The following is a 22,243-nucleotide window of genomic DNA, read 5'->3' on the forward strand; positions in this document are numbered from 1 at the left end:
AGGCCTTCCATAAATGCTTTAATGACAGGTATTCTAAACAGTGAAGTTGAATGAGTAATCTGCAGGTATGCAGATATTGCTGCGAGATGTATCTTTATGGAAGAGAAGGCCAGATTTGATTTCTGCAAATGTAGTAAGTATCCTACTACATCCGTTGGAGATGCATGTAATGGTTGAACTTGATTATTATGGCAGTAGCAAACAAATCTTTTCCATTTACTTGCATAGCAGTGTCTAGTGGATGGCCTTCTAGCTTGTTTTATGACCTCCATACATTCTTGTGTGAGGTTTAAGTGTCCAAATTCTAGGATTTCAGGAGCCAAATTGCTAGATTCAGCGATGCTGGGTTTGGATGCCTGATCTGTTGTCTGTGCTGTGTTAACAGATCTGGTCTGTTGGGTAGTTTGACATGAGGCACTACTGACAGGTCTAGTAGTGTTGTATACCAAGGTTGTCTTGCCCATGTAGGTGCTATTAGTATGAGTTTGAGTTTGTTTTGACTCAATCTGTTTACTAGATATGGAAGAAGAGGGAGAGGGGGAAAAGCGTACGCAAATATCCCTGACCAATTCATCCATAGAGCATTGCCTTGAGACTGCTGGTGTGGGTACCTGGATGCGAAGTTTTGGCATTTTGCGTTCTCTTTTGTTGCAAATAGGTCTATTTGAGGTGTTCCCCAAATTTGGAAGTAAGAGTTTAGAATTTGGGGGTGAATCTCCCATTCGTGTACTTGTTGGTGATCCCGAGAGAGATTGTCTGCTAGCTGATTCTGGATCCCTGGAATAAACTGTGCTATTAGGCGAATGTGGTTGTGAATTGCCCACTGCCATATCCTTTGTGCTAGGAGACACAGCTGTGTCGAGTGTGTTCCCCCCTGTTTGTTTAGATAATACATTGTTGTCATGTTGTCTGTTTTGACAAGAATGTATTTGTGGATTATGATGGGTTGAAATGCTTTCAACGCTAGGAATACTGCTAACAATTCGAGGTGATTTATATGAAACCTTCTTTGATGTACGTCCCATTGTCCTTGGATGCTGTGTTGATTGAGGTGTGCTCCCCACCCTGTCATGGAAGCATCTGTAGTTATCACGTATTGTGGCACTGGGTCTTGGAAAGGCCGCCCTTTGTTTAAATTTATACTGTTCCACCATAGAAGCGAGATGTATGTTTGGCGGTATATTAACACCAGATCTAGAAGGTGACCCTGTGTATGTGACCATTGTGATGCTAGGCACTGTTGTAAGGGCCTCATGTGCAATCTTGCGTTTGGGACAATGGCTATGCATGAGGACATCATGCCTAGGAGTTTTAACACCATCTTTGCATGTATTTTTGTGTTGGATACATGGCTTGTATGACTTTGTAAAAATGTTGAACCCTTTGTGGACTTGGAGTGGCTATCCCTTTTGTTGTGTTGATTGTCGCTCCCAAGTATTGCTGTGTTTGGCACGGCAGAATGTGTGACTTCGTATAGTTGATGGAGAACCCTAGTTTGTAGAGGGTTTGTATGACATAATCTGTGTGGTGTGAACACCTTGTTAGGGAGTTGGTCTTGATTAGCCAATCGTCTAGGTAGGGGAACACGTGTATTTGCTGCCTTCTGATATGTGCAGCTACTACTGCTAGACATTTTGTAAAGACTCTTGGTGCGGTTGTTATACCGAACGGCAACACTTTGAATTGGTAATGTATTCCCTTGAATACGAACCTTAGGTATTTCCTGTGCGAGGGATGTATCTGTATGTGGAAATACGCGTCTTTTAGATCTAAGGTTGTCCTGTAGTCTTGCTGTCTCAACAGTGGTAATACGTCCTGTAGCGTGACCATGTGAAAGTGTTCCGATTTGATGTAGGTGTTTAGTGTTCTGAGATCTAAGATTGGTCTCAGTGTTTTGTCTTTTTTTGGTATTAGAAAGTACAGTGAGTAAACTCCTGTGTTTCTTTGTGGACCTGGTACGAATTCTATTACGTCTTTTTGTAGTAATGCTTGAACTTCCAGATCTAGCAGGTCTAAATGCTGTTTTGACATATTCTGTGTTTTTGGTGGGACGTTTGGAGGGAGTTGGAGAAATTCTATGCAATAACCATGCTGGATAATTGCTAAGACCCAAGTGTCTGTTGTTATCTCCTCCCAAAATTTGTAGAACTGGCTTAGTCTTCCCCCCACTGGTGTTGTGTGAAGGGGTTGAGTGACTTGTGAGTCACTGTTTGGTTGGCGGGGTTTTGGGACCCTGAAATTTTCCCCGGTTTCTAGGGAATTGTCCCCCTCTGTATTGGCCCCGAAAGCCTCCCCTTTGGTACTGTCCCTGGTAGGTAGACGGTGTTGTTTGTGAGGTACTAGCTTGTGTGGTTTGACCTCGAAACGCCCCTCTGAAGGTTGTTTTGCGAAACGTGCCAAAAGTGCCTCTGCCCTGCGGGGAATAGAGTGCGCCCATGGCCTTAGCTGTGTCAGTATCTTTTTTCAATTTTTCAATTGCCGTGTCCACTTCGGGTCCAAACAATTGTTGTTCATTGAACGGCATATTGAGCACTGCCTGTTGTATCTCAGGTTTGAAGCCGGATGTGCGCAACCATGCGTGCCTCCTTATGGTTACCGCGGTATTTATTGTTCTTGCAGCTGTATCCGCTGCATCCATAGAGGAACGTATTTGGTTGTTGGAGATATTTTGTCCCTCCTCAACCACTTGTTTTGCCCGTTTCTGGAATTCTTTGGGTAGATGCTCGATGAGATGCTGCATCTCGTCCCAATGGGCTCTGTCATATCGCGCTAGGAGCGCCTGCGAGTTAGCGATGCGCCACTGGTTTGCAGCTTCTACTGCAACCCTTTTCCCAGCTGCGTCGAACTTGCGGCTCTCCTTGTCTGGAGGTGGTGCGTCGCCTGATGTGTGCGAGTTGGCTCTTTTACGAGCTGCTCCTACGACAACTGAATCTGGTGGCAGTTGTGATGTGATAAAAGCAGGGTCCGTGGGCGGTGCTTTATATTTCTTCTCCACCCTTGGAGTTATTGCTCTGCTTTTGACAGGTTCTTTAAAGATCTGTTTAGCGTGCCTTAGCATTCCCGGGAGCATAGGAAGGCTTTGATAATTGCTATGGGTGGAGGAGAGGGTGTTGAAAAGGAAGTCATCCTCGACAGGCTCTGAGTGTAACGACACGTTATGGAACTCTGCTGCCCTAGCTACCACCTGTGCATACGCTGTACTGTCTTCAGGTGGTGAGGGCTTAGTAGGGTACGACTCAGGGCTATTGTCTGATACTGGGGCGTCATAGAGATCCCACGCATCCTGGTCATCTTGGCTCATAGTGGTATGAGCTGGTGAATGTGACGGAGTCTGTGCCGGTGATGTATGAGTTACCGGTGGTGGAGAGGGTGGTGGAGTTACCTTCTTTACCACTTTTGCTTGTGGTGTCTTTTCTTGTGGTTGGAAATCGAGTTTCCTTTTCCTCCTGATTGGGGGAAGAGTGCTGATCTTCCCTGTACCACTTTGTATGAAGATCCGCTTTTGGGTGTGGTCTACATCTGTGGTTTGTAAATCTTCCTCAAACCTGTGTTTGCGCATTTGGGAGGACAGTGATTGTTCCTCTGAGTACGAACTGGCTGTTGGTTCGGTTGCTGGTCGTTTAGGCACCGAAACCGTGTCTTTTGTTGTTTTCGGCTCCGACGAGATTTTTCTCTTTTTCGGTGTCGAACTTTCTCGGCGTCGACCATCTTCGGTGCCGCTGTCTCTGTGCCGAGCAGCCTCGGTGGTGCTGTCTCGGTGTCGACCCTTTTCTGCAGCACTTTCTCGGTCCCGAGATTGCTGCGTGCCTGTGTCTCGACCCGAGTCGGACGACCTCCGCACCAGTTCGCCTTTTTTCGGTGCCGATGGACGGTCACCTACTTTATGGGTTGAGCCATGGCCTGTTGGCAGTGGCGTCCCCTGGGCTTTGTCTGTTTTCCCGTGTGGTGCTTGCTTCGACGTCTTACTCACGGTTTCTTCGACGTCGAATTCTTCTGAGTCCGATTCATGGATGGAGAAGGCTTCTTCTTCTTCTCCCTGTTCCTCAAACCCTCGTTGTCCTGTCGGCGTGGACGCCATCTGCAACCGTCTGGCTCTTCGGTCACGGAGCGTTTTTCTCGACCGAAACGCTCAACAGGCCTCACACGTTTCTTCCTTATGCTCGGGTGACAGGCACAAGTTACAGACCAAATGTTGGTCTGTATAGGGATATTTACTGTGGCATTTAGGACAGAATCGGAACGGGGTCCGCTCCATCAGTGTCGATGTTGCACGCGGTCGGGCCGACCAGGCCCCGACGGGGGATCGAAATTACCCCGAAGGGCTACCGGAGCTCTTCAGGATTCGGTGTCGATTCTAATCTAACCCGATACCGAACTAAACAATACCGACGTAGTTTTCCGAAGTTATGACTATCTTTCCATCCCGAAACACGGAGCGAAAAGGAACACGTCCGAACCCGATGGCGGAAAAAAAACAATCTAAGATGGAGTCGACGCCCATGCGCAATGGAAACAAAGGAGGAGGAGTCCCTTGGTCTCGTGACTCGAAAAGACTTCTTCGAAGAAGAAAAACAACTTGTAACACTCCGACCCAACACCAGACGGCGGACTATGCACAGCATGTGTATCTGCAGCTACACATGCCACCGAACATATGTTTTCTGTGAAATAAAGTACTAGTCTTCTCAACAAAGAAAATCACTGTGCTTGCCATTGCTTGTATTGCGCTGCTGGGGGTGCTAGTATTGATTCTTAAGTACTCCCACACTAACCTTTCTGAGAAGCCGATGACTGCTCGCCTCTTCTACTAGCATTCACAGTCAACTGAGGAAAGGGTTGTATGTGGCTCTATTTTCAGAGACATAGTAAGACAGGCCCCAGATCAGCAGCGCCAAAAGGCCTACTGGTTGTGGCCCACTAGTTCTTGCCTCCCCTTTGGCCTCCTAAACAGGGTCTGACATACCCTATCCCCTATCTGCCGATAGTGGGTGTGAGAGGGCAAACCAAAGCAGCATGGTAACAGCTGCAGCAGGGAAAGGAAGAGATGGAAGATTTACCAAGTGGACATGAGACTGTCTACAAGGGTCACATTAAATAGCATTTGTGGATCAGATGAAGACAGATTTGACTGAAAAATTTCCATCAATATATTGGCTTTAGTTTCCATAGTAGGCATGCACAAATCTATTGTTTCTGCTGCTCTCCGAATCACTACAGCAACAGAGGCACTTTCTTTTGTTTGTGGATCAGGTGATGAGTCCCTTCATCAATGTAGTTAGAAGGGAGTGGGCAGACTGTCTGACTCTTAATCATTATCAGTGTCCCTAGCGATAATGTATGTCACAGATCACATCACAGTCAAAGAGAGCCTCTAGCTTCAGATAATACTATTGTCAAGGAAGAGCAAAATGTTGCACCTTTGTTATTTCATAGTGCAATGTAATTTCAGAGTCAGAGGCTGGGGTTGGGATCATATCCAGAATCAGCCGAGTTCTTGTCGGGACCAGCACAAAAGAGCTGGTGTGAACAAGCTTCTGTTTGGGCCCAGGAACAGGCCAAGGGGACAGTCAGCATCAAGGGAGGATCTGCCAGCGGAAGTCCGACTGAAGGCCTCAATGGTTCTGTGAGTCTAAAGGCTTGCAAAAGGGAGCTGGAAGAGTCTAAAAAATTTGCAACTCGGACTCCTTGCTGTGGTGTTGATGTCAACATGGGAAATTTAGGGTGCGCTGGGACTGACTTGGAGTCAAAAGACTCTAGGCCCTTAGAGTCTTACCCTTGCAGTCACCTGCCAAACGTCCAGTGGTGGGATGAGGAAAACTCATGCTTGGCTTTCTTGCGCTTATAATTCATTTTTGACATACCAGAAGAGTTTGAGAGGGAATGGGACTTTGCTCAGGGCTGGCTCTGACTGCAAACGTTTCAAAATGTTCTGCAAACTAAAATTTTAACTCCTGCTCCTGATTGCCTTGGGTGCATGAAGATGCACTTATTGTATGACTGAGCTGTGACCAGAGCCCAGGTCCTGTGACCAACATTATTTCCTGCATGCGTGACTCAGCTTGAATCCTTTTGTTTTCAAAAGAGAGGTTTCTCTGGCATACCGTCAGGATAATTTTGGTTTTGTCAGAAAATAGTCAAAGCTGGGAGTGAAGCTCCAGATCAGTGTCAAATGGCATGGAAATAAAAGGAAGTAAAGAACGGACATCAGCGTGCAGAGGTGACACTTATCTGCAGCTATGCTCAGTCACTTCAGGGGGGGGAGTGTGAAATCACTGCCGAACCATACAGCACCACCTACCAGCACACAGCGAGCAATGTTGAATGAAATTTCCAGATTCAATCTGGTGCCTAGAAACAATCTAAAGGTGAGGAATCTGCAATGTAAGAATCCATTAAAAATATTAAAGATATTTTACTATTATTAAAGATGTCAGCTAAAGGATGGGCCTTGGCAATGCAAGAAAGTTAAGCTTTGTCTTTTTTGTGTGTGAATTATTCATAGAATAAACAGTAACATATCATTGAAACGTTTCTTGCATTACCTTGACATAGAAATGGAAGCATTAAAAAATATTAGTAAATAAGTAATCGTTATTACATTTTTTTCCACTTTACTTCAGGAACTGGACCTAGGTCAAACATTTAAACCATGTTTGAGAGGGCGGGAATTCCTCTCTCCTTTCTTCACAGGTACGATATGCAGGAATACAATTTCATTCTCAAACAAAGGAAAGTTTCCCACAATTGATATGAATCGACTACAAAATAAACTGATTCAGTTAGGGAGGCAACATTTATGAAAATTAATATTAATTAATAAGGTGGCAGACAGCTGAGAAGAGAAAAAACATAAAATATGAACAGAATATAAATAAAACATCCTGTACACCAAAGAGCTTCAGTTTTAATCCCCCAGTCCACCAAGTGAAAAAAAAGAATAAAAATACTTCATATATTTAATAAATAAATAAACAATTTAATTAGTAAATAGAATGCAGATATGCAGCTTTCAATACAGCACTTCACAAACGAAAATATGCGGCTTAAGCTTTGGAACCTTACCGCTGCAAAAAGTCCATATCCTCGAATAGCTATAGACAGTTCCTTGCTGGTCGAGTCCAGTTTTCTGATAATTTTATAGAATTGCTCCATGAAGAACTGCAACTTTTTCTTGTGCGTCTCCGGATCGCTGGACACCATCAAAGCAATCTTCAAAAAGACAGATGCATTAGAATGGCTCAATTTTAACTTTCAAACCATTTGCTTGTAGGACTTAGGTTTTAAGAATTTTGCATTTTGTAAACTTAGTTTTTATAAGCACCCAATTAGGTAGTATGCAGCAAAGATCTCAAATTAAGTTATTTTTTAAACCATTTTCATTTATTTTTATTGGCAACAGGTTTTTGGCAGTTCAACATACAGAATTATGGACGGACGTACTATTTATGAATACGGAGTCATGAGACAGGGATCATTATAATATCTTTATTTCAATATAAAACAACTCAAATGAACCTTTTAACAGACCCTCTCAACAGAATTAACTAAAAACCAAACATCAAGGGCACCACCTTGCTAACGGTAGAGCACACACAAATCTCTTGACAGGTTGTTTATGGGGTACAGGCCGGGGGAACGGGCTGGCCACTGTCTGAAGAAGAGGGGGGCATATGTGCAAATATTGCACCAAGGAGTGGCGCCTCCCCACTCAGCAAGCAGAGTGATGCAAAAGTCCCAATATGGGGCTCTGATATCAAACAGTGCAAGGAAGGGATGTCAGCACGAACTGAACTGTACGTTTGAGGTGCCCAGAAACCAACCCAGGCAAGGCGGGGCAGAGCACAAGTTGGTCCGTTATCATTTTTAACATGTGCATGTAATTGCTCTTTTAATTCTTCCCAATGGTGCACCCTCGCTGTGAAGTAACTCACTCTCAGTCTTTGTCTAGTGTGTCAACGCGACATGCCATTTAACGAGAGAAGGAGGCGCAGTACTCTTCAACACAATAGCGATACTGCATCTAGCAAGTAAAATGACCAGGTCAGCAAACCATGGCAGCGCTTGTCAGCTTTAGGTCTTACAAAAAGCTCCTAGTAGGCAGACCTCAGGAGAATATAGGTTAGGCACCCATGTGCTATCTGAAAGAACTCCATCTGCACTGTTTGCAGGGAGGCAGGAGAAAGGAAGATTGGTTTGCTTCTCCTTTCTCTTCTTACAGTCAGTACCCACTGGGAGGAATTGGAAAGGGAAAATCAGACAAAATGCAGAACAGCAAAGACTATGTAGCACTGCCCTTTGGTGGTCTGGATACACTTTCCCAGTCACACAGCGATCAGGGGACAATAGGCTTTAGAGTTGAGCCCTACAAAGAACTGGTAGAAATTAAGCACCAATACAGACAACATGTAAGCTTTTTTTCTGCAGAAGCGGCTGGCAATGAAGTTGTGCAAGTGACCATTTCCCAAAGGTATGTTCCTCATTGTCTCTCAAATTGCAGGAATGCTCCATCCCATCATAAACAGCCTGAAACGGTGAGACCAGAGGTGTTTAACCTCCACATGAACTGAACTCAAAATATAACAACTTTGCCTTCTCTATAAGCAGTAGTCCAGGCTCCTTTGAGATCAGTCCAATGCAGGACTTGGCACTAAAGTTACACAATGATTTCCACTGTCTTGGCTTCAAACATGCTTAAAAAAAAAAAAAAAAAAAAAAAGACTAGGCAAAAACTAAGCTGAGACATGAATATTAAAGTCATTCCTATGACCTGGCCAGGCATTGTTCTTAAACACCTTTCACCTCCATGGGAAAGCATGCTCTCACACAAGATCTTCTGTTCATTGATAGGAAGCGTTCTTTGTCTACAATTGTTAAACTTGTGACCCTGGTCCCAGTACACCTACCCTAGGACCACGTAAGCATCTCTTCCAATAATTTTGATGTCTGATGGTTAGCAAGCAGTAATACACTACCAGTTCTCAGTACAAAAGCAAGGAAGTGAGAACTTGCCACTAGGTTCTATTGGAGGGTGCAATCCCCTAACTTGCTGGTAAACATCTAATTGTCTAGGACAGTGTTTCCCAACCTTTTGACTCCCGAGGACCCCCAATGAATCACTACTGGAAGCTGGGGACCCCCAAGAAATTTGTACGATTTAAATTTCAAACACTAAAACAGTAATTCGCAAAAAATACACAAACAAGTACACGCCAAACAAATACTCAAATTAGTAAACATATCTTTATTTTATATTGGAAAAACTTGCAAAAATTGGAAAACTTTTATGGGAAGGTTGGTGCTGCATCTTGGCGACTAACTTTTCAATGTTTGGTTTTATTTAGGAAAGCTGAATCCTCAAGTCACATTCTACATTTCCCAAGCGATTTTTGTTTTTATTTTTTAGATACATAAACTTTTTTATTTAATGTGTGGTGGGCAAAGGAAGTAAAACCATAAAGGCCTCTCTCTCATCTCTCCATAGCGTCTCTGTCACATGTATTTAATTTGATTTATAGCACCATTCATACCAGTGTAGGGTGTCAAAATACTTTACAGAGGACTACAAGGTGTAGGATTCACCTCATCCATACTATTAGGCATTTTCTAAGAGCGCTTGGTCTGGAGAAACACAACCTCAGGATTCAGAACCTAACGCAGTGGCTAGCCTTGACTTTAGTAATAGCGTACTCCTCTGCAAGCAAACCTTTGTTTTAGCAGTAATGAAAGAATAGGAAAAAATATAATTTTCCAATTTGTTCCATGTAGTTCTCTGTTGGCAGTTCATAACTCACTGTGCTAGATTATGATTGTGACTTATGAACTGCACAATAACAAAAGAATCTCTGTGACAAAAGCGGTACCACTGTGCTATGAACATAAAATGTGGTTCTTTGCATGATACATGTTCTTTGCAACTGACATATTAACCATCTGCACTACCTTCAATGAGTCAAATCTGCCTCTAGACAAACTCCCATCTCTCCAGCAGGTACATTAATCACCAGAGTTATCTTGACACTTATTTTTGTCCCAAAGTTTACACTGAACATTGCAGTGCTTTTAAAGCTGCTGCACAAATGAATAAACAGATAAAAAAGCACGCACATGTTTCTGTAGAAGGCCCAGCTGGAGAAATGCCTTCATGCCGGTCCAGGCCTGGGGACCCCCTGGGAATGTGTCACAGATCCCTGGGGATCCGTGGACCACAGGCTGGGAAACGCTGGTCTAGGAAACTTATCCAATTGAGTATGGAATTAAAAAGTTTGAAAATCTACTTATAGGTCATCTGAAATAGGCCCTGTTGCTCATTTTCCTCTATGAGTAAAACCAAAGGTAATCAGACTGATCTTGGCAGATGAAATAATTTGTGGCTGTACCTCAGTCATCATTTTAAGCATATGGTTTCTTAAAGCATGGAGCTCTTATATGGGGAAAGAGTTCTCTTGATCAGCAATACAGAACCATAGAGGATAAACAAGCAGAAAGGTGTGAGTGTTTTTTAAATGCAATCTGTTTTCCAGTGGCATGAAATAGGATCCAGGAGACCTTGTTTGGAATGTCCTCTACATGATGTGCAGTCATGTTCCCTGTGTGCCCATACTACAAGTATATGGTATATTGTATGTTGGATTTTTGCTCCATTCTTGTGCAAAGATTGCGAAGCCACAGAAAGGTAAATACTGTGTGTGGTAAGTGTGGTGTGCAATGGATGATTGTCAGAGTGAATCAGAGTGGCACTGGCATGCAGGTTCCATTTTAGAAGCCCTGGGCCTGTTCTTGTGCACATGATGGAGAGGGGGTTACTTTCCCAGACAGCGGCAAGGTAATGGTGGCATTCCAGAGACTGCAGGAAGGGACGCTACACACTGAAATAGAGAAAGAGAAGGCAGGCTTCTCCTTAGAAATTCTTTTGACCCAGAGGGTTGCTGATTAGTCTCCCTGGCGACTGCTATTTGGAAGATGGGAAGGAGTTTAAATTGGAACTGCAGTTCCTGTTGCCAGAATGTGAAGAAGTCATTTAGAATGCAGGCAGTTTTTTTCACTCTCTTCCTAATCACTATCAGGTGTGGTTTTGATAGCTCACTGCAGACTGTTCACAGGTGTGAACAGTCTGCAAAGAAGAGCATCACCCTAGATAAGAGGACCTGGAGATCAAACTGCTAAGAATAGCATCACCCTAGATAAGAGGACTTCAAACTTTTTTCCTTTGAGCCCCCCTAAGCAAGATGTTTGTAGTCTGGTCCCCTTCAAAACTTTATGACAAGGACTGAGGAGTGGAAGAGACGGGGCTGAGCACAGGGGACGAGGGCTTATGCGATCATTTAATGGTACCTTTTCTGTAGCACATAGACCACAATAAATGTGAGCCTTATAAAACAGTAAATTACATTTAAAAAAACAATTGACCCAAAAATACTGCTCCCCATAATTGGGCTGTTGGGAGCCCCCACGCACTCATGTGCCTCAATGCAACTGCACCTGCTGCCCTGGTGATATCTGAGGGTCTTAATAGCAGGCTTCAACCTTTACCTCTTTCAACCCTTCCCACCTTCCCTGACCAACACTCCAATCTTGCAACAGGCCTTCTTATCCCTTACAATCACTCCATGAAAATATTTAAAGATACTAGTTCGGCCTTACTGAAATTAAATTGAATCCTGTGAACCAATATTCACAAATCCCTCTGTGTGTCCTTATGGCATAATAAAAAACTACAAATGCCTCACTCAGCAACCATCGCTTCAACATGGACCTCTAAAGGAATCCTATCTATAGCTGACCTTGATGTAGAATCCAAACCACTCATTTACTCAATTGAAAAATAAGCACGACCTTTCAAATACTAACTTTTATGAATTCCTTAAATTCAAGGCTAAAATCTTCAAATTAGGGCCCTTACATAAATCATCGCTAGTTCAGAAACTGCAAGGGATACTCATTGGGGGTGGGAGGATTACGCTGCCGCTAGAATCAACAACCTACTATTTTTTGCCATGGCTCTACACCACCCCCGTTACCTCATGAAGGGGCTTCCTTTTTTGTCCTCTAGAAACTTAACACCCACCTGTGAAGAAACATGGTCAGAAATAGGCTTAAAGTTGATCCAGAACAAACTATTCCCCTCATTACCACAAACTAGATTATTTGTTGCTCACTTTCTATGTTGGACCCCGCTAAATTGGTCAAACTAAAACTCAACAATTTGGATGCCTGTTGGACCTGCAACTCATCAGCTGGTAATAAGGAACATATGTTCTTTTCCTGTCCACACCTATCTTACTACTGGCAGGACATCTCTAATCAGTTCTACAAAATGTTCAAAACCCTCATTCCACTGAATTATCTGCCTCTCACCCTGGGGCCAACTGTTCCAGACCCTCCTCTCGAACTCCCTACTGCTAACCTTCCTTTACTTGATCTTCTGCTCACCACTGCCTTCAAAGTAGTCTTGATTTAATGGAAATCTAATAACAATGTTTCAATTCCACACTTGCTGGTCCTGGGTCCCCTACTTGAGAAGCACACATGTAACCCAATCCCTCACTAGAGGATACTCTATAATCCCACAGGGTATATGGAATACATTCGACCTTTAGATCCACAATCAACCCTCATAATGGGAAACCTATTAATCTTTAATATTTACCCACAATCCTCGATCACTGAGCTTAAAAGCACACTGTGTCATCTATTGCATGAGACTTCCTCCTCCCTTCCCCTCAGCACCCATCCCTACTCGCTCCTATTTTTGTCTTAGTCCCTCAACTGGAGTCATTCTCACTATGGCATGTACAACACACATCTCCTATCTAGAGACATGTGAACAGTACTGATGGCAAACCTTCAATCCAAATTTATGACAATAATTCTTGATCGTCTTTAATTTTTATTTCTTATCCCACTGCGACTCCTTACCCACAACTTCTCATTGTAAGGTTTTCTCTTCTCTTTTTTATGATTCTCTGTGTCTTATTTATCTCAACAGAATACACTTGATTACTTGTGTTTACCAATTGATTTTGTTATCCGCATATGTCTCTTGAGTAATTGCATCTTTTTACCTCTGCACATGCCGTGGTTTGTTATGCGATCACAAGCTCTTTTCTTTTTGTACACTTACCTGTATTAAAGAAATAAAATGTTTAGGAAAAACGCTGCACCTGCTTCACTGATAGCTACTACCTTGCAGACTGGACTGTCTCCTCTGCCATTTGTTAATAAGAAAGCTCCGATTGTGCCACATTCCCCTCCCTGCTATCTCTCTGAGGCTAAACTAAGGTGTCTCACCTGCTTCCATTTTTCCCTCCTTTGAGCTATTGCTCCGAGGAAGAAAGTAACACTGGTATAGCAAGTGTACATTATAACCCAATGCAAGCAAATGACAATAGTAAAACCGCCATGATTGGAGCATCAATTATACTCTCTGCCCCTTTGTGGTAAAAAAAATATTAAAGAGAGACATTGGCTCCCACTCTGCTTTTTTGTAGTACATCAGTGGTCCCTTACACCCTTGGCCTCAGTAGCTTTAAAAAGCCCCTACATATTCCCCCCCCCCCCCGTCCTAGTGGGCATCTCTCTGAGAAAGTGGTCTATGATCATTAGTAAATGAATAAATGAGCCCCACTTAGTGCCCCCCTCTGTAGGGCCGTTTCTTTGACACTATCCATGGATCTCGCTCCTCTTCCTGTTTCTTTTTTGCCATTACTTTTAAGCAAAGAATATTAGGGCTCAGCATCTGACTGCAATCCTGTTTGTCTCTACCCTGCCACCCTCTGGACTCACTTTTTACAAAAACATGCTGATATTGAGGTGCCTTTGCCTAAAAGCGAAAGGAGTCGTGGGGCTCAAAGAGCGAAAGAAGAAAAAGGTCTTCCCACTATCTTAATTTATGAGAGTCCCCAACAGCTTCTTGGTTATTGAGATTAAGGTAATAGATGGGTATTATCAGCCGAGTTCCGGAGTAATTGAGACACTCAGTTAAAAAAAAAAAAAAAAAAAAAAAAAAAAAAATTGCACGAGGTACAGTCTACTTATTGCTAAAATACATGTTTTGAAATAACTTCCATGATCTCAAACACTACTTCAGGATGTGGTATTACGGCAAGAGCTGCAAGCTTTGGAACTGGAAACCAGGTTCAATTGCATCCCGGCATCTGTCGAACATTCAGTGATTCTAGGTAAATTACTTAATCTCCCTTTGACTAAAAAAAACTGTTGTGAGGTTAATACTAATAATATAACTGGTGCTCACATAAAGAGTTCCAATCCCATTGGGGTTGAGTCTGCGCTCTATACAACTGCAAACAAAGGAAAAACATTTGCAGCAGCCTAGTTTACACTGTCTGTTATATTATTTTAAAATAATCATTTGCATATTCACAGTGCTTTCGGTTACAGCCTGGGACTTCATAACACTATAAATACATAAGTCAGTATTCCACACCGTACCATGGAGGATTCAATTCTGTGCCTTTCTGGTCCCACAAAGACATCTGCAGTGATCACATTAATTTTTTAGGCATGGACAGATTACGTGATTTGCAAACAATTATAGGATGTTTAACTTGCATTTATTTTTAATTTCACTTATTTGCGTAATTTTATATGCAATTACAAGAAGGCAAAAAAATAATAATTACAGAATATTTTGTTCTTTTTCGCTATGTCTTTGACTCTGCCACCACACTCGAGGTACCCCAATCCCCTGGGCACTCCAGATTACAGCTCCCACACTTTTTTGCACTTGAAGGAATGTTAGTAAATGAAGACAGCCTGGGAACGTGCCTAATAAAGAAAGTTGCACCTCCAGGTCATTTACATTTCTTTGCCAAGCCATTTCCACCATCTTCTCCCCACACCTCTCCCCTTTCCCTGGAATACATCCACAAACCCTGGGGGGAGGCACAGTTTGAAGACCTCTGCCCAAGACAGAGGCTGATTTTAGAAAACAGCCTAGAAGATATCCTGTGACGGATGCATAAAAGGAGAACCGATCCAAACCAGTCTATAAGAGCAGATTAAGAATATACATCCTGTCTGCAATGTATGCATAAACGTGGGAACAGTTGTTCCAGTTCCAAGTTCTCCTTGACCAATAAGGGGGAGATCCACAGGGTAACCAGAGGAATACAACGCAACCGGAGCAGATGTCTGCCTGAAAAGCCAGCTTACCAGAGGTGAGGGGACATCACCTGGAGTTTGGTCTGGAGAAAGAACTGGTTTCCCTGACCTTGAACACCTGTAGAGTCTTGCCTGGAGGAAGGGTGAAGGAGCAAGACATCAATGCAGGAGTAACAGAGTCCTGGGTGGACAAGAATAGCTGACTCCAGTGTTATGGGTCCATCTAACATACTTGTGAACAGCATGACTACTGTGCACCAGATTCTGAGTCAGTCACTGAAGCTAAAAGGAAGCATATGTGGCACTGCCAAAATGTGCCCGAGTAGATTCACTCATCAACTCTGCTGTTGCAGCCACAGCACTTACTAATGTGTGTATCAGCGGTTTGCGCAACTGCAGAAGGGACCAGCCCTGACTTGGGGCACACGCTTGTGTGCCTAAAGTGGCTCACTGAGGTAGCTGTGGCACTTGCCCACTTACAACTGAACAGTCTGCACTGCAGAAAAAGCAGCCTGTGAAGCCATCGCACTCACCCACATGTGCCAAACAGACTAAGATTTTGGCTAGCCCCAGCATTTGTCAATTGTTTGCTTGTACAGATTATGCCACAGTAAGTGAAAGCTGCTATTTTGAGGTACTTGCAAGTGTGCTGAAGCGACAGAGGTAAGAGCTATCCAGATGAGGCGTCTGGTATCGGAAGACAACTGTATGCTGCCTCCACAACACTGTCATGATGCCTGAGCATCACTGCTAGGACTGGAGGAGCCACATGGCTCAACACAGGCCAGAGCACCTCCTCCACAGCAAAGAACAAATACAGACTAAAGAGCAAGAGGGCTAAGAGAAAGAGTGCTATTGCTGCTAAAGACTGGTAATCAAGGTAAGAGCAAAGAGGTAAAGGGACAGAGAGAGAAAGGGGTACACAGCCTTACCTGGAAGTATTTGTCTCATGACCTGGGTATTTGATTGTGTTTTGCGTAGTATTGAGTTTTAACTTATAATAAAGTACTTTCATTTTATAAAGATAAGCACTGAGCTGGACAAACATGTTATTGTGCTGTTGGGTCTCTGTTGAGTATTGAGCCTATTGCACCCAGACACCAACATCCTTGACAAACCCGTGACTACTCACCATTGCTACCAATAACAATCAAGTGCAGTAGGGGCTGTACCTGGCCCAGTTTTCACAGTCATAGCAGGGACGCTGCAGACAAACTACCCTTACCACTATGGCTGTTGTCTAGGAGCAAATGCTTTCCCTGTGGGCCCCTGAATGGGTTCTGACAATCTCACTTAGGACATTTATTTTCTTCTTTCAAAGATGTTCACTCAGGATCACTTATGGTAGATACGCTTCAGAGGACTATAACAAACTTAACATAATATGAGAACTAAGATCAGAAAATCAATCAGATATTAAAAAGAGCATTACAAAAATGGCATTTTAAATTTTAAGACCAAAATATTAACAGCCAACGGAGGGGGAATCTCAAAGTCACTTAAATTAAAAAGACATGGAAAAAAAAACCTTGTAAATAATGCATTCACTTATATGCTAATAATAATGACGTAAAGAAGCCGAAACCCTTCAAACTACGCTCAGCTCCAATGATTCAAATATTTAAATGTTTATTTTGAATTTGCCGCAGGTGCCGTTTTTAATAGCCCATTAAACCCCTGCCTTCCCCTCGCATTATCCTCTGCCACACTTGCTAATAACGACATGCGCTCCAGGAGCAACTTGGCACCACAGCGCGATGGAGCTAAGGTGTGAGTGAATTAGACTAGTTAGTTGTTGTGCCGTTATATAATTGTTCAGTGGTCAGTCACTGTATTGATGTAATCACCCAGTGACTGACTGACTGACCTGTAAACAAAGAATGGCCCCCTGATGCCCAATTTTATTCAGAAGTAGCAGCGAGGGTGCCATTCTTTTTTCCACCCAGGGCGCTATCCCAGAAGGTGCTGGCTGTGCCTTGGGGGGTAACTGTTATAATGAGCGTTAATATAATTAGTATCTTTCAGCTTATACCTCTAGTTAGAACAGAGTTTACAAAAAATGGTACAGCCCATCCTACCTCCCCGTGCACTCTAAATGGAACATTCCTTCAGTTGAGGGGGAGTCTGCATTAGAACATTGAGGTGAGGCAGACAAGCTGGTCGACTGAAGTGAAGGGAGTGAAGCGGCGAGTGGAAACCGAATAAAGGATCTGTAAACGATCCTGTTTTTGCCTGGTATTCATTACAACATCTACAACAGTAACTCTCCGACCGCTACACCACACATTCTTTGTTCTAGGTATAAAGCAGAGGCCTTCAAACTAGGGGAGGCACCAGACCATGGCCAAAGTAAGCATTATACAGATAACATGCCTTTGTTTTAAGCAGAAGCATTTTATTGCATTTTCAAAAAATTAACAGTACTTAACTGCAATGTTTAAGTAGGTCTAGACATATTTAAACATTGCCATCTTTATGAAACAATTGTGAAAAATTCTGAGGTGGGCCTCAATTTTTTGTTTTTCAACTGGGGAGGCGCAGCATTACAAAGTTTGGAGACCACTGGTATAAAGAGTAAAGTGGATCAAGTTGCGGTGAGACAGCACTGTAAAACATAGCTAGCAGTCTCACTCAGAACGCAAGCAAACAAAATGAACACAGGGAGAAGCCAAAACAGATATTTCAATAGTAAGAATTTCCAAGATGAGTTGAAGCTGAGAAAGTGGAGTACACGTAGTGTCAAGTCTTGTGCTTGGTTCATGTAATACAGCGATATATAGAATTCACATCATTTCAGAGCCATCCTTCTCTTTGTTACTGTGGTGAATCCAGTTTACATAATAGGGGTGTGCTACAACAAACCTGATTTTAAAGTACATATTAAAAACACGAAGAAGAAAAATTGCAAACTATAAAAAACTAACTAAGAAAAATAAAGGCAACAATTAGTAAAGCAACTATCATTACAAACACCTTCGACTTGAGGTTCACGTGCCAATGTTGTGTTACAGTAGTAACAGTGTCACATACCTGTTTTAGAAAAGAATCTAATGCCGAATGGCTTGTTTTCTTCATTTCAGGATTTGTGTGCCCACACCACTTTGAAATTGCCTCGAAGAGGGAGTAGTAATTATCCATCAGGAAAGTGCTGAACTGAGCTGCATGCAAGGTAAATAACTGCAGGCCAGCTGTAATGAAGGAATGTACACAAGGAATGATAAGTACATCAGCATTTTGTAACTCTTACGGCATTCAGACCCAACAATGTAATAGACAGCTCAAGTCTAGCTCCCTTGGCTCCCTATAAATCTTTATATTTTTCAACATCCACATCAACAACTTACAAATCAGGAACGTGAAAAATAAAAGTAAAACAGGTACAATATCTGGTACAGCAGACGATCCGAGAAGACATTGGCTACTGCGGGTATGAAAATGGAAGGGTATCAAAACATTGCAACAGTTAAACCTGAAAGTCGTTTTTATAGAGGATCAAACACATTCTGTCACATTATCTGATAAAATTGGACAAATGCTCCTCGATAGAGCTATTCAGGAAGAACTTGCAAGTTCAACACTAGGCGCAAATGTCATTGCAAAATTGATGATATTTGAATTCAGCAAACATAATGTTACACCGATAAAAAAAAATATTTGGAATGCCGACAATGACGGTAATTAAAGAATGGATAACAATCAGCAGTTTTTTCTGAGTCTATGATGAGCTAATATTTGCAAACAAGGCTACATAAATGTAGGCAAGAACAGGTCGGGCTTCTAAAACGATGCCTACTTATAAGTAGGTTCAACTAAATTTTACACTATTATTTGTTTCACCAAATGAAGAGAAGATACAGAGTCAAAAATAAATGGGCCATGTAAGCGAGTGTATCAAGCTCCAATCTTACGTACAATCACTTGATCTTCCTCTGTTCATTATCACCGTTTTTTTCTGTCAAACTATGTACACAGACTTGTGAAGAAAGAATGGCAGTAAGGCACGTAAGTCTTAAAAGCTCAGCCATCATTTTGTGCATGGAAAAGCATTCCAATCATAAAAACAGCAGCATGGCAGATAAGACAACTACAAAGGTTTAGTCTGAAGTATATGGATTGGTTGATGTAAGGAAAGGCTGTAGGACCTACGCCACTTTACTGTCACTTGACTACACCTCCACCGGACGACCTCCCTAATAGTAAGGCAGAAAACTTAAGTGTTGAACTGGATGCTAGTGGAGTAAGGCTCAAATCCAAAACCATTTTCCATTTCCAAGTAATACATACAACAGAACAAGGAAAATACAAGGCATTAAAAGTAGCAATCTCTATCAAAGATAGATAAAAGTCAATAAGCAATACAACAAAGTACAGTGTAAGGAAATGCCTCCTTGGCATGGTTACCCCCTGACTTTTTGCCTTTACTAATGCCAAGCTACGATTTGAAAGTGTGCGGAGGCCTGCTAACCAGGCCCTAGCACCAGTGTTCTTTCCCTAACCTGTACTTTTGTTTCCACAATTGGCACACCCTGGCATCCAGGCAAGTCCCTTGTAACTGGTACCCCTGGTACCAAGGGCCCTGATGCCAGGGAAGGTCTCTAAGGGCTGCAGCATGTCTTATGCCACCCTGGGGACCCCTAACTCAGCACAGACACACTGCTTGCCAGCTTGTGTGTGCTAGTGGGGATAAAACAACTAAGTCGACAAGGCACTCCCCTCAGGGTGCCATGCCAACCTCACACTGCCTATAGGTATAGATAAGTCACCCCTCTAGCAGGCCTTACAGCCCTAAAGGCAGGGTGCACTATACCATAGGTGAGGGCATCAGTGCATGAGCACTATGCCCATACAGTGTCTAAGCAAAACTTTAGACATTGTAAGTGCAGGGTAGCCATAAGAGTATATAGTCTGGGAGTCTGTCATGCACGAACTCCACAGCACCATAATGGCTACACTGAAAACTGGGAAGTTTGGTATCAAACTTCTCAGCACAATAAATGCACACTGATGCCAGTGTACATTTTATTGTAAAATACACCCCAGAGGGCATCTTAGAGATGCCCCCTGAAACCTTAACCGACTACCAGTGCAGGCTGACTAGTTTTAGCAGCCTGCCACACACCAGACATGTTGCTGGCCACATGGGGAGAGTGCCTTTGTCACTCTGTGGCTAGTAACAAAGCCTGTACTGGGTGGAGGTGCTTCTCACCTCCCCCTGCAGGAACTGTAACACCTGGCGGTGAGCCTCAAAGGCTCACCCCCTTTGTTACAGCACCCCAGGGCACTCCAGCTAGTGGAGTTGCCTGCCCCCTCCGGCCACGGCCCCACTTTTGGCGGCAAGGCCGGAGGAGAGAATGAGAAAAACAAGGAGGAGTCACTGGCCAGTCAGGACAGCCCCTAAGGTGTCCTGAGCTGAGGTGACTCTGACTTTTAGAAATCCTCCATCTTGCAGATGGAGGATTCCCCCAATAGGATTAGGGATGTGCCCCCCTCCCCTCAGGGAGGAGACACCAAGAGGGTGTAGCCACCCTCAGGGCTAGTAGACATTGGCTACTAACCCCCCAGACCTAAACACACCCCTAAATCGAGTATTTAGGGGCTCCCAGAACACAGCAAGATAGATTCCTGCAACCTAAGAAGAAGGACTGCTGAGCTGAAAACCTGCAGAGAGACGGAGACACCAACTTCTTTGGCCCCAGCGCTACCGGCCTGTCTCCCCACTTCTAAAGACACTGCTCCAGCGACGCGTTCTACAGGGTCCAGCGACCTCTGAAGCCTCAGAGGACTACCCTACATCTAGAAGGACCAAGAACTCCAGAGGACAGCGGCTCTGCTCCACAAAGACTGCAACTTTGCAACAAAGGAGCAACTTTTAAAGACCACACGTTTCCCGCCGGAAGCGTGAGACTTTGCACTCTGCACCCGACACCCCCGGCTCGACTTGTGGAGAACAAACACCACAGGGAGGACTCCCCGGCGACTACCAGACCGTGAGGAGCCAGAGTTGACCCCCCTGAGCCCCCACAGAGACGCCTGCAGAGGGAATCCCGAGGCTCCTCCTGACTGCGACTGCCTGCTTCAAAGACCAGACGCCTGGTAAAGACACTGCACCCGCAGCCCCCAGGACCTGAAGGATCCGACCTCCAGTGCAGGAGCGACCCCCAGGTGGCCCTCTCCCTTGCCCAGGTGGTGGCTACCCCGAGGAGCCCTCCCCCCCTTGCCTGCATCGCTGAAGAGACCCCTTGGTCTCCCACTGAAACCTATTGCGAACCAGACGCCTGTTTGCACACTGCACCCGGCCGCCCCGTGCCGCTGAGGGTGTACTTTTTGTGCTGACTTGTGTCCCCCCCCGGTGCCCTACAAAACCCCCCTGGTCTGCCCTCCGAAGACACGGGTACTTACCTGCTGGCAGACTGGAACCGGGGCACCCCCTTCTCCATTGAAGCCTATGCGTTTTGGGCACCACTTTGACCTCTGCACCTAACCGGCCCTGAGCTGCTGGTGTGGTGACTTTGGGGTTGCCCTGAACCCCCAACGGTGGGCTACCTTGGACCCAACTTTGAACCCTGTAGGTGGTTTACTTACCTGCAAAACTAACAAACACTTACCTCCCCCAGGAACTGTTGAAAATTGCACAGTGTCCAGTTTTAAAATAGCTTATTGCCATTTGTGTGAAAACTGTATATGCTATTTTGCTAATTCAAAGTTCCTAAGTTTCCTAAGTGAAATACCTTTCATTTAAATTATTGTTTGAAAATCTTGAACCTGTGGCTCTTAAAATAAACTAAGAAAATATATTTTTCTATACAAAAACCTATTGGCCTGGAAATGTCTCAGAGTGTGTGTTCCTCATTTATTGCCTGTGTGTGTACAACAAATGCTTAACACTACCCTCTGATAAGCCTACTGCTCGACCACACTACCACAAAATAGAGCATTAGAATTATCTCTTTTTGCCACTATCTTACCTCTAAGGGGAACCTTTGGACTCTGTGCATGCTATTTCTTACTTTGAAATAGTACATACAGAGCCAACTTCCTACATACAGTCAACAATTTTTCAGTACTAGCAAACCAGTAAACAAATCATGATGCAGCAATATAAAGGTGATCTCACAAATGTCTT

The 22,243-nt window shown here is 43.7% G+C and overlaps 1 protein-coding gene across 2 annotated transcripts in view; it reads right to left on the reverse strand.

Moving 5' to 3' along the window:
* The window catches only part of PRKDC (protein kinase, DNA-activated, catalytic subunit), a 2,139,921-nt gene that overhangs the window by 1,981,202 nt on the left and 136,476 nt on the right, over positions 1-22,243 (reverse strand). For both annotated transcript variants that reach the window (XM_069220133.1, XM_069220131.1), the window contains exons 10-11: positions 18,151-18,308; positions 7,063-7,209 (exon numbers count right to left, since the gene is read on the reverse strand). In XM_069220133.1, the coding sequence (XP_069076234.1) occupies positions 7,063-7,209; positions 18,151-18,308 (305 nt within the window). The remainder of the gene's footprint in view (positions 1-7,062; positions 7,210-18,150; positions 18,309-22,243) is intronic.

This window comes from Pleurodeles waltl, chromosome 2_2 (genome assembly GCF_031143425.1).
Source record: "Pleurodeles waltl isolate 20211129_DDA chromosome 2_2, aPleWal1.hap1.20221129, whole genome shotgun sequence".
Lineage (NCBI taxonomy): Eukaryota > Metazoa > Chordata > Amphibia > Caudata > Salamandridae > Pleurodeles > Pleurodeles waltl.